General features: G+C 34.1%; 1 protein-coding gene across 1 annotated transcript in view; it reads left to right on the top strand.

Moving 5' to 3' along the window:
* Nucleotides 1–18645, top strand: part of LOC149799640 (receptor-type tyrosine-protein phosphatase delta-like) — a 172271-nt gene that overhangs the window by 51835 nt on the left and 101791 nt on the right. Inside the window, exons 6-8 of the mRNA XM_089958980.1 lie at nt 3712–3890; nt 7453–7473; nt 18380–18558. Of these exons, the coding sequence (XP_089815106.1) occupies nt 3712–3890; nt 7453–7473; nt 18380–18558 (379 nt within the window). The remainder of the gene's footprint in view (nt 1–3711; nt 3891–7452; nt 7474–18379; nt 18559–18645) is intronic.

Raw genomic sequence — 18645 nt, 5'->3', positions numbered from 1 at the left:
TCAAGAGCTCCTTTTGCCATAGCTCTAGTGACTACACAAGAAGGGTATAAATCAGGGATTTCAGTCTTGACAGGATTAATGTTCTGATCCAAACAACACTTGTCAGTTACAAGTGGATTAAGCACAACCTTATCTACTCTCTACTCCCTGAATAAAAACACCTTAACTAAATGAAGACTTCTCATACAAGGGCTAAGTACCTGATAATAAAAGACTGAGACGCTCCTGTGTCCCTTAATATTTTAATAGGTATAGGCTTGGCAGAATCACCAGTAAGTAAAAGAGAACCAATTGACGTAAATGGTTCATAATTCTCCATAATAAAATCAAGGTGTTGTTTGTTTAACCCAACAAATGCATTGCTTTCAATACATGACTGTGACCTTGGCCTATTAGAAATAAGAGCATTTGGAATAGCTCAATCATTATTCTGTTGCTTATTTTTCTGTATGTAGCCATCAGAAATAACATGCCAATAAATATACATAGGAAGAGATACAGATTTCTGATCAGTCTTACGAGACTTTTGATTCCTAAAAGTTGTGCCAGATTGAGAATTTGAAATAGTTATATGAGGCTGAGGTAGATTTTACCAGAAAGAACTGCTGAGAGGAAGACTTGTTGACAAAAGAAACATGGTGACTCAAAGAATAGTCATCAGCAGTACAAAGTGTCTACTTTTTTGCTCATCAAGGTAGGTCATGTTGTCACTGTGCATGCAGTTCTTGAACTCTTCAACCAGCGTGAGTTGTCTGAGGTATTTTAATCATGATCAACGTTTTTGGCTGAGCAGCACATATTAAATACAGTAAAACCTGTCTATAGCAGCCATCCACAGGAAAAAGCCAAAGTGGCCAAGTTTGTAGACAGATGACCCCTGAAGGTAGGTTCAGCTTTAAAACTTGGTTCATGATAAATGCATGTACTGTGCACAGAATCGAATTTGCACTATTATTATTATTAGTAGCAACATCATTATAATTTTATGCTTGTATTATTACATTTGTAGTATGTGATCAAGATACATGTATTAGTGTAGATATTTAGCAAAAAAACATTAACAGAATCATAACATAAAAAGTTCCAAAAAAGATTACTGTATCCGGACTCTAATTCCTCATTTATATTACATCATCACTGATTCCCCTGTCATTGCTACATGTCGAAGTTTTGATTTTTTTTAGATGTTCCTTTAATTCACAATCAAACTTCACCTTTGATTGCTAAACACAACACTGACTTGTTGTTAGACCAGCTGGTGTAATTATACATGAAAACAGGCATCAGTGAATTAAGCAGTTGCTCACACTCACTGAGATAAAAAAGACAATCTTTGTAAGAGACCTTTGATGATTAGAAAATTAAAAGAAGCTTCCTGCATCCATTTAATATACCTTACATATACTTTGCTTTGCTCACTAAACAAAAGACTGTTAAAAATTGTACTAGCAACTGCCTCGCTTGGCACTCAGCATTAAGAGGTTAGTATTAGGACTGGTCAGAATAGATGTCAGAATAATTTGACTGGATTGGACATGATGCTAAATGTCTCAGGCGTGATTCCCAGGTGCTAGATATCACTACGAACTGTCACACCACAGACATCATAGCGATATGACTGAAAAATTGTTAAAGCTACGTTATAAATCTAAATCACACGCACACACTTAAGGTATCAAGGAGGTCCATTGATTTTTGGATCAAAATGTCAAAGGTCAAGGTCAGTGAGTTCCAAGAAAAGGAAGCCAATAGATTCAGGATCTAAAGATAAACATTTACAGTCATGGTAAGTCCATAGCGAAAATGATGGTTTCAAGACTGTGTACTTTGGTCAGTAATCGCTCAAGTCAACCATATCATACTAGTACCTACACTGACGGCTTTTAATCACAGGGTAGGTATATAATGTGATCTTTATGGCTCTCCAATTTCAGTTTTCTTGGCATTCTGGGTATTGAGCAAGAAGAAGATTTATTTGAAAACAAAAATTTTATCTTTGTATGAAAACATTTAGTTCTAGACTGGGTGAACTGATAACCTTGTAAAACTAAAATCGGTTACAAAAAAAAACGGTGGGCATTGGGAAGACAGTGCTCATTTTATAAGATTGTTGATTTACTTTCTCTATTTATACAATACCCCAATGTTTGTGTGCGAATCGTTGATGGAAATTAGATTTATTTAAACAAAATGTGCAGCCCAAACAAATATCACATTTGATACAAATATTGATCAGAAAGCAGGAAATGCTTTTTGAACTGTTTTGTTATTTGGTTGAAATAACAGGCACTGGGGTGATTATTATACAAGATCTGGGAACTTTGGCACAAGAAGGAGGGGAACATTTGTTTTCCATTTTGACACAATAAGTGTCTGTGTATGAAACGATATATTACCCATGGTCTTTAAAATCTTGAAGATACTTGAAGTTTACAGGATGCCTTGAAATCTCTTAAATTTTGAAAAGTTTGTTATTCTTGAAAAGTCCTTGAATTTGTTGAAAAACTTTTAATTTTCTCAAATGAATACAATCAGTTTAAAACTTAATAAAATAAAAAATATATTGCTCTTACAAATAATAACTGCTGTTATATATTTCAAAAACAAAAATAACTAAATAAATAAAATGGGATCAAATTTGGTTAATTAAATGAGCCAGGACATATATTTACCAGTTGGAGTAATGTCCCTTTACTATAGTGGTGAACTAGGAGCATATTTTTAAGGTACTCTTAAGCTGAGTGCAACTACAGACTGCAAAGACCCAGATATGTCATATAATAATGAACTGAACCTATGCAGTTTGTTAGAAGTAATCACTAGAAGAAACAGCATAGACCCTGATCTGCTAGTGCATTATCTGACAGCAGAATGTGACCTATGTTGTCTGTAGTTGGACTTTACATATAAGTATATGCGGTATTTATATAGTGGTAAACAAAGTGACATATGGAGAAAGTTCAATTTTCAAAAGAAAAATATTACTTGAAAACATTTGGAAGTACTTGAAAACTTCTGGAAGTCCTTGAAAACTCATTGAATAGTCTTTGAAAAACTAATTAGTTGCACCACTATAGTAAAGGGACAGTACTCAACCTTGTACAGCTCTCTGGTGCTGTATGAACTGTTTCCAAAACAACTGGAGTCCAAAAAAATTCATGGATATTACTCATAAGGCAGCTTTTATAAATAGGTAAAATGGAGGAAGCAGAATGTCTAATATGGGACAAATATGGCTCAATTGAAATGGAGGCAAAGAAGAGAACTGGTAGGCTATCTTCAGCCAGTTGAGCAATCATGAGCCCTCTTAGACCTCATCTTTTATTTGGGGGTCCAAATCAATCTGATTAAAAGCAGATATCCACAGTCCTTCGTGCAGATCTGACAGTGATTGCTTAGGGGTCATTATCTTTGACCTATGTCATTACTATAATCACTAATTTTATAAGCCAATTAGATGAAGTCTTATATCTTTGTGTTTGGGAGTATGGCTGAAGAGCATCAATGTGTGCCTGAATGATTTGATTCATTTTCAAATTTTTGAAAGGCACCTTTCTATTGGCTAGTTCAAAGGTCACCAGAACATGATCTCTAAGCAGTCGCTGTCAGATCTTAACATAGGACTATGGAGATCTAGTTTAATCAGATTGGGGTCAAAATCTAACCCAGATTTCCAGACCCTAACACTTTGTACCTATAAATTCATTCCAGATCTGAAAGTGATCCCTTGGATAACTTGAAGGTCTATGAAGTAAGCAGCAAAACAGACCATTTTGTTTTAACGGATTTGCGACCCAACACTGCATACCAGGTGTGGGTCATGGCCAGGAATGCAGTAGGATCAAGTCTACCCAGCAGTCCCAGTGAACTCTTCTTCACACCTCCAGAAAGTATGTCCAGATACATGTGTATATTTATCAATAAAGTTTAGGGCCATACATAGTTCATTGTTAATAGACTTGCGTTGTAGTTGTCATTTTGATCACTGATGCTGGAATGTACAGAAATGGATGGTTTCCTGTACAATTAAAGTACCTCACAGAAAGGGCTGAGAAGGTCCTTATTTCAAGTTTGCTGAAAGAATACTTCACCAGCTTTAAAATGTTAACTGCAGGCATTGACAACATGAGAACCAAGTTATTTTCAGCATGTTAGTAAATTTCAGTTTCTGTTTTAAGTATGATTTGTAGTAGATGATGTTGAACAAGGAAATTCCTGTCCAATCTGCCAATTTTGCAAGTGAGTGCTGGTAATCTTCTGCAAGGTGCTACAGCTAAGACTGGTATCATAGTTTATTTTGAGTATCTTAATCTTCTGCAAGGCATTATAGCTAAGACTGGTACCACATTTTAGCTTAAGTTTCTTAATTTCTGCAAGGCACTATAGCTAAGACTGGTACCACAGTTTATTTTAAGTATCTTAATCTTCTGCAAGGCACTATAGCTATAACTGGTACCACATTTTATTTTAAGTATCATAATTTCTGCAAGGCATTATAGCTAACACTGGTACCACAGTTTATTTTAAGTATCTTATGTAGGTGAAATATTTCTGATATGAAAATTTAATATCAGTTATGCCTATAGTGCCTTGTAGAAAATTACCGACAATGACTTTAAAGATGGTGTCAGTTTGTATAGGAAATACATTGATTTTGCTGTCATGTGTTGCAAATCATACATGTCCGAAATTGAGATTCATTTGAACGCTCAAAGTATCTGCACTTATGTTGTAAAGCTTTATCATTTTTGGTTTGGTGAAGTATTTTTTTATTGTTAAAAAATGCTCTTTGCTACAAACTTACCTCACCAAATTCAAAATGATAACTGCAAGCCTTAGCAACAAGAGAATTCAGTTATTTTTAGCAGATAAATGTATTTTAGTTTCTGTTAAAATGTGATTTGTGGCAGATAAATATAAATATATAGATTTTCCTATTCATATTAGTCAATATGACAGATCATTGTGGGTAAATTTCTGGGTATGAATGGTAATTTTTTTTATTTTAACTATCTTAGCCATTATATTAGTTAATTGCTTTTAAAGTTATTATCTATAGCCAGTCATAACTATAACACCATGCAGAAAAATACCCACTATGGCTTGTTATGATGATACCGATTTTTACAGACATTTTTGTTGCATTTGCTATCACTTGTAACAAATCATACTTGTAATTGAAACTGATATTCATTTACTTGCTCAGAATAACTGTCTTGTACCTACCATTTTTTATTTGGCAAAATTGTTTTTTATCAGCCAGCTTGAAGAACGTGGTTACCTAACCCTGTTAGGTTTTATTCATGGTTTTGAGATTTTGAAACAACACTGGTTGAATATAGTTTTAGAATGTGTCAGGTTTTTCAAAAACATCTTGTTCTGAACAAAAATATATAAAAATATTGAAAGTATTACATTTTCCTTAAGTTTGTAGATACTCATATTTCAGAGTCTTTATCCTGTGCTGTTTCATCTTCAATAAAGTTCCATTTTGTATCATACTTTAAGTCATTCACAGCACCTTATATAAAGGATATATCATGATAAATAATGGATATGTAATTAGCAGTACCTTATATCAAGGTATACCATGGATACAAGTCATTGGCAGTACCTTATATGTAGGATATATCATGATAAAACAGTGTATACTAGTCATTGGCTGTACCTTATATCAAGGATATATCATGATAAACTATGGATACTAGTCATTGGCAGTACCTTGTATGCAGGGATATATCATGATAAACCATGGATACTAATCATTGGCAGTACCTTATATAGACAATATGTCATGATATACCATGGATGCAATTCATTGGCAGCACCTTATATATAGGATATATTTCATGATAAACTGTTGATACAAGTCATCGGCATAACCTTATATAATGTTGTTGTTGTAGGGTTTAATACCGTTTTTATGGTAGGTAGGCTATACATGTCAGCCAGTATAAATGTTGGAGGAAGAACTCGGGAAAACCCCAGAAAGAACCACCGACCCATGAGAAGCTACTAGCAGGCTTTCTCACATACCCACATTGACTGAATCCAAGACTCGAACCCATGCAGACAGAGGTGGGATGGCAGTGATTCATAATGGTGAGCACTTTAGACCACTCGGCCACTTGGGGCCCCACCTTATATAAAGGATATATTATGATAAACCATAAATAAAAATATGAGCTGATTTATAAGTTAATCTGCAAACATTCCAAATAAGACCACAACAAATATGTTCTGTCCTGTCAGATCAAACATACATATTTGTATGACCTAAACGTTTCAGGTACATACTACCTCTGTTGTCCTGCATGTGAATGTTTGGACATAGGTATAGCTTTTCTTACTGTGATAGCAGCAGCAGCAGTTTGGAGATTCTTTGTTAATGTTTTTGAAAGTCGTGTTTCTTATACATCAGTTGCAGTATTAAAATACATCTTTGGCATTGACATAATTGTTTGCAAACTTCAGAGTCAATTGCAGGCTTCTGTCTTGATCAATGAGTTGATTTTAATGTAAGGGTCATCCTACATATGTGTATGTGTATATATGTAAGGTGTTGATTCTGAAGTACATTAAAAAAAGGTAAGATTCAGGGGTGGTAACTATGTTGTACTGACATAGAATATTAAATAACATCCGTGGAAAAACAGAATAATGAGATATGAAAAGAACTGTTGTCAAATATTTAGTTAGTGATACTGCAGAAAAAGATGACAAGACGATAAGATCAGTCAGTATTTTTTCTATTAGTCACTGCACTACTAATTACTACATGCCTAAAAGTTTGGACCCTGGTAGGCTGAAGCATTCTGTCTCACCTGCCTAGGCAGAAGGCTGCACCATCATGACTCCATTCATTTGCAGGATGCCATGCTTAAAGAACATCTGTTAAAGACACATGATGCCCATAGTGATTGAAGTAGATAATACTCTTCACAATTTGGTTTTTACATTTTAAAGTTGAATACTTAAATGCTATAAATTTGTAAATTCTTGTCATGGTCTGTTTTTGTTGTGAATTTTGTTTAAAATTTTGGATCTGTCTCTGATGTGTAACAGGGTCTTATTGTCCTCACAGCTGGGTCTGTCTTTAAATTTTGTGGATTTTATGCTTACATTTATTTGGAAGGGTTCATCTTCCAGGGGTTTATTATGCAACTCATTTTTACATTTGTCAGGCTTTACCTTTAGTTGGCTTCTTATAGCCGTTATTTTGTTGAAGTGCCATGAAATGCAACCATGGCATGAAATGCAGCTATGTACATATATCAAATTTCATGGCTTGTAGCAACCATCAAATCTACCAAAAATTAGTAACCCATCAAGAAAAAAAAGTTTTTTTCACAATAGTTGAATGGATAATTATTATCAGGAAAACTAGTTAAGTTTTAAAACATAACAAAACATTGAGTGTGTTAAGATGCTATTTCACCTACTCAATTTTAGTTCCAGGATGGCTTCTGACAGGTAAAGAATATTGGGATGGTACTTATAGTTTGTCTGTAGGAATGGACAACACAGTAATAAGCAAGCTAATACTGGATCTTGGAATAATTAGTAGCAATTAATGACTTAGATTTGGGCATTAGAAAGGCACTGACTATGCATTTGAGTATGATGAGTGTAAAACTTTTTTCTGCCATGTCAGAATGTATATGTATGCATCCTCTTTTTGTGTAAATATTTTTGCATTTTGTGCTTCAGGGTCACTGAGGTCACACATTGCGAGTTTCATCCTTTAGAAAAGTGTATATTATAAAGTAAAACCTGTCTTAAAAGACCACTGCTATCAGGGATCATCAGTCTTAAGAAACCATACTGTCAGTGCCTGAATTTATTGATTATATTCTGTTATGATCTGTCATAAGAAACCACCTGTCTTAAGAGAACGTGATATTTAGGTAGAAGTAGTGGTCTTTCAAGGCATGATCTAGTGTACTGTTTGAAATATAAATAACAGCAAGAATGCATAACTTAGTTGAGTAACTGAGAACATTTCTGTAATTAACATTTTAACATAATATACAGACTGCATTTGTTCTTAAGATATTTTTGTTCTAATTCTGAACAGCATTATTTCCAGAAGAAGTTTGGTAAAAGTTTTCTTTTTTGTTGTTGTTGACTATCTTTAATTCAGCGTATTTGAAAGTAAATGTTTTAAATTCATATTCTTTGCATTGGTTATAATATTTAAACACTGTTATGCACTAGATTTTAAAGTTACTCATCGTTATCTAAAGTTTTATTATTATTAATAACACTGCATGCTTGGTACAAGATCTCACCTTTTGAACTGGATTGCAAAGCAGCTCCAGTCAAGGGGTTAAGATCTTTCACAGCTTTTGTCTGGCATCAGTCACATCAATTAACTTTGTGTTTATTTTCCCCAAATAATATTTTAGCTCATTTTCTCAAATAACCTTGCCTGTATTGTTAAGTAAATTTAACTTGATCTGAAGATACCTCAAAAGGGGTATTACACCCTTTATTTCAAACTAGGTCACTGTGACTTTTATTTCACACTGAATTGAACTGCAATAGGTTTTATGATTATTTCAGTATCTCAGGCACTGTCACCAACAGACATGTGACTTAACATACAGATGAATCATGAAACATACTGTACTATTTAGATAAAATATAGCTCTGCAGTAAGGCAGGACTGCCATTTTTGGATTTCGTATAGAATTTTATTTGTTCATCACGATTATTTTAGACGTTTCAATGATATTATTTTTATTTTGTCCTTAAAAGAAATAATTTTGGACTTATTCTGACTTTGTGAAAAATTCATTTTATATTGATTTTTTTCTCTCCATAATAAATGATAAAAACTCTTCAGATTGATACTTGTTCAAACAAAAAAGTATTTATATTGAAGTTTTGATATTTTGTCTATTATGTTAGTGTGGTCTCTGAACATAAGATATACAATGTAATATGTGCATTATGTCCATACAAAGTTAATTTGAGTTTATCATAATAGGTGCACACTGTCTATGTCATGAACAATGTCCCCATCTTATACATGTATATAGCTGTGCATCTATGTAACAGAAGAGTTAGCTCCCTCTACCTTAGTTGGTACTCTTAACTCTGAAGGGTAGGTAAGGTGACTGAGGTGGTTAGTGATCATGATTTGTGTCCAAGAGGGTTTGGGTCCAGATGGTACCATCAGATCAATGTGGCTCAACTGCCATGGTGTGTCTGTGCTTAAGGCACTTCAATTCCATTTGCCTTGGCACTAAATAACCTATTTGTGTTGCTGTGCCGTACAACACCAAACCAAACCAAGCTAATAAGCTCTGAAGATGCATTCTTCCTCCCAATATGGTTATGCCTAATAAAACCCATATAAGAAGATCTATTTTTGAGACTTGATTTAAACCACAAATGTAAGTGGTTACTATACATTAGGCATACATGATTGTAGCTTTTGAGAAGATCATATATTTCATGGTGGATCTTAGAAGCTGCCTAATTCCTTCAACCTGGAATGCTGGTATTGAGATGTGTGCTTTTAGAAGAGACTATTTTATGCATGTTTTTACCAAAGAGAAGAGTGTGCACTGATGTTATTAAGGCATGTACAGTATTCTGTCAAATATTATAAATGTCAGTTGATGGATTAAAACACACAGACCAGTGTGATCATCCGATATAAATACTAAACTTTCTTTTATAAATAATGCATTTAAGAGTCATGATGATTTTGCTTTATAATTACAAACCTTCCAAATTATGTAGACTGGTCCCTACTCTCTTTCTGAAATAATCAAAGACACTCTCCTTAATTTTTTGTTCAATTGGTGAATGATTCTTGGACTTTTATTTTATTTTAACCTTTTTAGGTCTTCATATTTTTCACCATCTTTTTAACAGTGTTAAGCTTCATGTATTTCCCCACTGCACAAACCAAACTCTAGTACCTGTCCTGCTCAGACTATTTTGGCACACTGTTTATTATTTACTGTGAAATTTTCTTTATTTTTGGGAATACTGTTTTTGTGGGTTGCTACAAAACCATGTAGATAATAATTCAAATGAATGAGTATCAGCCTGTGTAAAAAATAGGACCTCTCCACTATTATATCCATGAATTGAAGTTTATTGGTCCCATACTTTCATATGGCTGTTATGTTCATATAGTAAAAATATTATGTGCAGTGTAGCCTATTACAAGGTGACCAAACCTCTAACACAGTAGTATTTCATATGAACAAAATTGACCCCAAAAAATTGTTTTTTGCAAAACCACAAAAACATTATATCCGTAAAAATAAATTCATTTGCAAGATCTTAAGAGCTAAATGGCATATCATATGGGCCTTCTTTCAGTTACCAAGTTAAATTGTTACTAACATTACCTCCCTTGAAAGTGTTATCTTTTGATTCATTTTCTTGTATTTTTTTCTTTATAAATATTAAGTACCCAGGATTGGGGTATGGTAAATTCATTTTTCTTTAAAGCAAAAATATTTATTAAAAAATGATTCCAAATAAAAATTATAAAAAAAGGTATAAAATTGCATTGTATTCATGAATTATGTTTTAGGTTTGTGAACTGTTTGATACGAGGTAAAAAAAAGTTCATTATTTATAAATGAGACTAGCATTAAATGATTTGAATCAGTTATAAATAATTATGTGTATATCTATAATGATTATGTTTGTACATTTTTGTCCCCAATGGGAACCATTGACAAGACATAGGTGTCTCTTTTCTTACAGCATTTTTGTTAAGAGGAAGAATTCATTGCTTGTATAGGCATCTGTGTGAAGTTTTTGCATTAGGTCAGTTTCTCCAATGCTTGTACACTCAAAACTTAAATGGTGTGTTCACTCTGGAGGGTACTACTCTTTACAAGAATAAAGGAAGTCACAGTAATTTGCTTTTCAGGGCTATATTTTTACATTAGAAAAATGAGGGGTTCAGTAAATGGAAACCTTAAACCAAATTGAGAGTGCATTATGATGAGGTTTATGGAATGTTAAGAGTGTTTTTATGATAAGAGATATTACTTAATGACTTGAAGTAACAGTGAAGAGTTTTTATAACTGGTAGCTATTATTTATGTGTAACAACTTAATACTCAGACATGCTGTTTTAATTTAAAGAGCATACAGCTTTCAAAGCAAATGAGTACACGTGACTATATGTAGACTGCATAGGCAGAGTATATGTAGTTGTTGTTGTGGGGTTTAACACCATTTTTGCAGCACATGATAGGCTATGTATGGTGGCCAGTATTAATGGTGGAGGAAGAACCTGGGAAAACCCCAGGAAGAACCACCGACCCACGAGAAGCTACTGGCAAGCTTTCTCACATACCCACATTGGCCGAATCCTAGACTCGAACCCACGCAGAGAGTATACGTAGAGTACATGAATAGAATAGACATAACTATGTCGACAACATAGGTAGAGTATATGCAGAGTACATGGGTAGAATACACTTGACTGTATGTGGACTGTATAGAGTACATGTGACTGTGTAGGCTGCATAGGTAGAGTATATGCATTGGGTAGAATAGACATAACTATGTAGACTACATAGAGTATATGTAGAGTACATGGGTAGAATACTCTTAACTATATGTAGACTGCATAGAGTACACATGACTATATAGGTAGAGTATATGTAGAGTACCATGGGCAGATTACACTTGACTACATGTGGACTGTACGAGTACACATGACTATATAGGTAGAGTATATGTAGAGTACATGGGTAGAATACACTTGACTATATGTGGACTGCATAGAGTACACATGACTATATGTAGACTGCATAGGTAGAGTATATGTAGAGTACATGGGTAGAATAGACATAACTATGTAGACTACATAGGTAGAGTATATGTAGAGGACATGGGTAGAATACACTTGACTATATGTGGACTGCATAGAGTACATGTGACTAAATGTAGATTGCATAGGTAGAGTACATATAGAGTACATGGGTAGAATACACTTGACTATATGTGGACTGCATAGAGAGAGTATATGTAGAGCATATTTAGAGTATATGTGACTATATTTTTATTTTATGGGTAGAGTACATGTTGTTATTGTATGGTTTAACCATTTTTCAGCACAAGATGGCCAGTATAAATGGTGGAGGAAGAACATGGGGAAAAACCCGGAAACAACCACCAACCCATGAAAAGCTACTGGCAGGCTTTCTTACATACCCAGATTGGCTGAACCTGGAACTCAAACCCACGTGAGATGGCAGTGAGATGTAATGGTGAACACTTTAGACCACTCAGTCACTCTGTGCCTCGGTAGAGTACATATAGAAAATATGTTGACTGCATGGGTAGAGTACATGTGATTTTATTTAGAGCATGAGTGATTATATATAGATTATATGGATGGAGTAGTGTATATGTTGATTACATGGGTAGAGTTCATATAGAGTATATACAGACTACATGGGTAGAGTTCATATAGAGTATATATAGACTACATGGGTAGAGTTCATAGAGTATATACAGACTACATGGGTAGAGTTCATATAGAGTGCATGGGTAGAGTTCATATAGAGTACATGGGCAGAGTTTATTTAGAGTACGTATAGACTACATGGGTAGAGTTCATATAGAGTATGTATAGACTACATGGGTAGAGTTCATACATAGTATATATAGACTACATGGGTAGAGTTCATATAGAGTATATATAGACTACATGGGTAGAACTGATATAGAGTGTACATAGACTACATGGGTAGAGTTCATATAGAGTATATATAGACTACATGGGTAGAGTTCATATAGAGTATGTATATACTACATGGGTAGAGCTCATATAGAGTATGTATAGACTACATGGGTAGAGTTCATATAGAGTATATATAGACTACATGGGTAGAGTTCATATAGAGTATGTATAGACTACATGGGTAGAGTATATATAGACTACATGGGTAGAGTTCATATAGAGTACATATAGACTACGTGGGTAGAGTTCATATAGAGTATATATAGACTACATGGGTAGAATTTATATAGAGTATGTATAGACTACATGGGTAGAGTTCATATAGTATACATATGACTACAGGGGTAGAGTTCATATGGAGTATATATTGACTACAGGGGTAGAATTCATATAGAGTATACATAGACTACATGGGTAGAGTTCATATAGAGTATATATAGACTACAGGGGTAGAATTCATATAGAGTACACATAGACTACAGGGGTAGAATTCATATAGAGTATACATAGACTACAGGGGTAGAGTTGATATAGAGTATACATAGACTACAGGGGTAGAGTTCATATAGAGTATATATACCATATATACTTGGGTATAATCTCGTTTGTGTATAAGCCGACCCCCAAACTGAGCAGGCATAAACACTAACAAGTGCATTATCTGTGTATAAGCTGACTCATGACTCCGAGACATCTCAAGATGCACGAGGTAAGTTCTAAATGCTTTTATTTAGGCAAACGTTTATTTTAAAAAATTACATGTGTAATTATCTCGAGGTTGGCATGCATGATTATTAAAAAGAAATGGTATAAACTTGTTTGAAAAGTAATTTATTTAATTTTCTGTTTTCTTGTTGTTTCTGCCTAATTCAGATTTGTGTATAATTTGATTGAACAATAACAAGAATTTAGCAATTGCAAGTTGCTGTAACACTACCTCTCCCTTTTGAGTCGATTGTTTGTTTATACATTATTGCATATCAGCGTACTGGTAATTACAAATTTACTTTGCTTTGAAATTTTTAATACCTAACTCAGTAAAATATAATCCCAGTATGACAACATAATGAACAACAATACGGTTCGATTCAATGCTCGCAATTAGGCTACTGAACATATTTTCTTAATGGCACCACCACATGTACATTGTAGGATTGATTACGCGCTGAATTAAGGACATCCCTTGGAGTCGAATCATGGGCACCATTGTGCTAAACTTTAATGATATCTCCGAAATACAATAATGAAGTTTCAGAAATAATGCTTCAAAAATGAAGCTAATACCATAAAAGCTGAGTTGTAGTTTGCTTTGATGTAAGCAACCTTACACCATACCTGTCAACTTTCATGCTGGGAGGGAAAAAAAACTCCATGCCTACCTCCCAATTCTAATAATTTTGTAGAGAACTCCTGATTATTACATTATGTCTTCAATTGTCAATTCTTCTAAACAAGAAAAGTACTACATTTGTATCACCTGTGAATTATTATTGTGACAAAATAATTACTAGAAAGAATTCGCTTCTTTACTAAATAGAATGTTATGTTTAAACATTATTCGCATACATTAATGATCTTTTTTTTACCTCTACGACAATACAAACATAAAAAAAATAAACCACAACAAAAAAAAAAACCACAACAATAAAATTGTCCACAATTAATTTCAGTCCGAGGAATGATCACTACGAATGCTGTAACTCCATATGCTATAGTGCCATTCCCATGAAAGAAACTTACATGAGTGAACACCTGGCATTTTTATACCGTATATACCTATGTTAATTACTATCATTAAATTAAAAGAAGGAATGAAGCTACATACTGTGCAGCAAATATGTCCTCAAAAAACTAATTCAGAATACAGTACATATTTTATAGTAAACAATACTAAATGCTTTATGAGTTGACAATAAGGAAATAAGGTTGGATATACAACGAGGGGAAAATAGTTGCCACATGTACAGTACCATAAGGCTGCCTATTTAGGTACCCTTAGTTCAACAAAATTGGGAATCCTTTATTTGCCAATCAATTGCTGGTGTTTGCATAACACACAGTAGTGTAGAACGTAGTTTCTTTTTGCCAGTTGTTTTCATAAAATAGTTGCATCAATAAGGATTAACTTTTAATTAGTCACACTGACTTTCTTGCTTGTTTATTTAAGACTAATCTTTAGCTATTGTGCAGTTTGACCACAGCTGACCAGAATATGAAAATAGGGCATGTCCTGGGGGAAAATAGGACACATCACAGGGAGAAACGGCAATCTTTTTTGTAAATTTCATGCATATTGGACCAGGAACATCAATCAATACTTAGTGAAGACAAGGCTTTCAAAATGTAATGAAAATCCTCCTGATTTTAGGTCCCAATATCTATTTTTTTATTCAGTCTCCCTACTTAGCTTTTGAAAAGTTTATAGGTATGCCTTACACCCCGCTTTACAAAACTATGGTAATCATGCTAATATTATGGAATTACACATCAATGTACTGGTATAGTTACCTGTCAAAATTCCCACTTAACATAAGCCAGTTTCAGGATTTTAATGATTTACTTGCCTGTACTGCTGTTGCAAAACAAAAGACAAATTCGCCAACTATCAACACAGGAGATGCCGAAACATCAAGCTTTCCATTGTGTGGAAAGCTATGATGTTTGTTCAGCCAAAACACAAAACTAAAACTGATTGATGTTGATCTTAACTGATCTCTATGAGAATTTTAGCCTTTATTATTACCACTCTTCGTGAACATGTAAATTATTCTGGATATGTGCCTTGTACAATGAAACGTGCATACATTTTTAAAAATATTATCTCAGTTTGTACGATCACTTATATTATTGAAAATGAGTAACTCGTGAGCATGTGATTCAACACAAATGAAACACCTATTAAGGACTAGCTGAAACATTATCTGGAAGATCACAATTTGGTTGAAACAATGAATAAAGCAAAATCTGCATCATATATGTTTGGGAATAAATAAGGATTTAAGTGACGCTAAGCACGCTTTCCACTGGGTGATTACTGTCGATTATAGTTCAGCCTGGTTGCCTGGTGAATTTGATGTCTGTATTTACCTTTGTTTAATTTCATGTTGGAGAAATCAGAAAATATGCACATGCAAAATAATAACAAAATCAATACCAGTTTAATAATTGTCGGATCAGTGAGAGTTACTCATTTAACATGCCTGTGTTGTAGGACACGGAAACAATTATTATTTCGTGTCCCAAGATTTACAGCCATTAGACTAGTCAACAAAAAGACCTAAAAACTGTCAAGTTTAGACATTGGCCTGCAGATAAGCTGACACCCCCCCTCTTCTTCCAGGCTTTTATATTTTCCTAAATTATTCAGCTTATACGTGAGTATATATGGTAGACTACATGGGTAGAGTTCATACAGAGTACATATAGACTACATGTGTAGAGTTCATATAGAGTATATATAGACTACAGAGGTAGAGTTCATATAGAGTATATATAGACTACATGGGTAGAGTTTATATAGAGTATATATAGACTACATGGATAGAGTTCATATAGAGTTCATATAGACTACATGGGTAGAGTTCATATAGAATATATATAGACTACATGGATTGAGTTCATATAGAGTATATATAGACTACATGTGTAGAGTTCATATAGAGTATATATAGACTACATGGATAGAGTTCATATAGAGTTCATATAGACTACATGTGTAGAGTTCATATAGAATATATATAGACTACATGTGTAGAGTTCATATAGAGTACATTTAGACTAAATGGGTAGAGTTTATATAGTATATATAGAGTTCATATAGACTACATGGGTAGAGTTCATATAGAATATATATAGACTACAGAGGTAGAGTTCATATAGAGTATATATAGACTACATGTGTAGAGTTCATATAGAGTACATATAGACTACACAGGTAAAGTTCATATAGAGTATATATAAACTACATGGGTAGAGGTCATTCAGATCACAACAAAAAGACTTTCTGAGTCACATCCTTTACCTCGAACAATATCAACAACACCAACATTAAATTCACACAGTCAGTATGAATCCTAGGTGTCACTCTGGACAGTACTCTCACGTTGCACTAGTCCACTGGTAGAGTTCATATAGGGTACATATAGACTACATGGGTAGAGTTCATATAGAGTATATATAGACTACATGGGTATAGTTCATATGGAGTATATATAGACTACATGGGTAGAGTTCATATAGAGTACATGGGTAGAATTCATATAGAGTACATATTGACTACATGGGTAGAGGCCATTCTGATCACAACAAAAAGACTTTCTGAGTCACATCCTTTACCTCGAACAATAAATATCAGCAACACCAACACTAAATTCACACAGTATGAATCCTAGGTGTCACTCTGGACAGTACTCTCACGTTGCACCATCATGTCATGAACATGTGCAAGGCTGCCTATTTTGAGCTGAAACACATCAGCTCCATTAGCAAATATCTTTCAGTTGATGCCACTAAAACACTTGTATGTTCATTAGTACTTTCAAGACTGGACTATTGTAACTCAATTCTGCCTGGTTCATCGCAATATCTACTTCAGAAACTTCAAAAAGTTCAAAACACAGCTGCTTGGATCATACTTAGAGTACCATGATCTGAGCACAGCTCCCTGCTGCTCTGTATCCTACACTGGCTATCCATTCGATCCAGAATCAAACACAAAATTTGTTCTCTATGCTACGTTTCACTGTTGGACTCCAGTCCAACATACCTATCCGACCTCATCCATGCGTACACACCAGCAAGATACTTATGCTTCTTTTCTGACAATCGTATGCTCATTATTCCCACTATGAAAATGAAGTATATACAGACTACATGGATTTAATACATGTATAGTATCTGTAGACTTCCATAGGTAAATTACATGTAGACTGCATGGGTGGAGTACATATGTATATATACATATATATATACACATGTCCAATACATCATATATCTACATCAGATATTAAGTAATGGACTGTTTTGGACATGTTTGTAACCCTATGTCCCTATTGTTGTATCTTTCATAGAGCTAATTATGCCACATTTACCAAAAATGAGAAGGAACAAGAGAAAAGGTTCTTTCAGTGTCCTAAAGGAAATACGTGAGGGAGATAATCTATCTATACTGAAAATATATGGCACATATTGTTTGGTTATGTATTGTTTTTATACTAATACAAGAAGTAGATTAGAAATAACAATGCATGTAAGTACACCTTGATCCCAGATATTTAGTAGGGGTGAAATGATTCACCAGTGGATTTTTCATTTTGATATATTAGTACTAAAGGTTAAACTTAATTCAAAATGATGTACACCTTATAAAAGTTAGCTTTATTCTTAAATGTCCATAAATAATTGTTACCGGTAGTGAGTGCTGCTTTAGTCTTTATGTGTATTGATATTTATCAAATCATAGGCTGTGCATCATGTTAATATCAGTACATGTGTATTGTTTGACCCTTAATTATTAGATAGGCTGAGCCATCTATTTCTTATAATCAATCATGTTTTCATGTGCTTTTGAACACAAATGAATCAATCAGTCATCATAATACCTAGATATCCACTTAATATGCAGTTACAGTGTATTTCTCATTTCAGGGCCAAGTTCTCCACCTCTCAATCTAACAGCCCGCAGTGTGGAGAGTGACAAAATTGAAATCAGTTGGCAAGCTCCCCCACTAGACACCATTAATGGAATTCTACAGGGCTACGAGATTCAGTATGAAGTTGTGGGAGAAAACATAATCATTCCAATCACGATAGATGGAAGTAAAGAGGTAGGCAACACTGCACACCGACTTCATCACAGAGTGATAGATACATGTTTTATGCTAAGTGACTCTATGTTATGAGAATTCTGTCAA

The sequence above is a fragment of the Sinohyriopsis cumingii genome, chromosome 5 (assembly GCF_028554795.1).
Source record: "Sinohyriopsis cumingii isolate HCF-2022 chromosome 5, ASM2855479v2, whole genome shotgun sequence".
Lineage (NCBI taxonomy): Eukaryota > Metazoa > Mollusca > Bivalvia > Unionida > Unionidae > Sinohyriopsis > Sinohyriopsis cumingii.
Note: the sequence above shows the minus strand (reverse complement) of the source record. Positions and strands in the feature narration are given on the sequence as shown.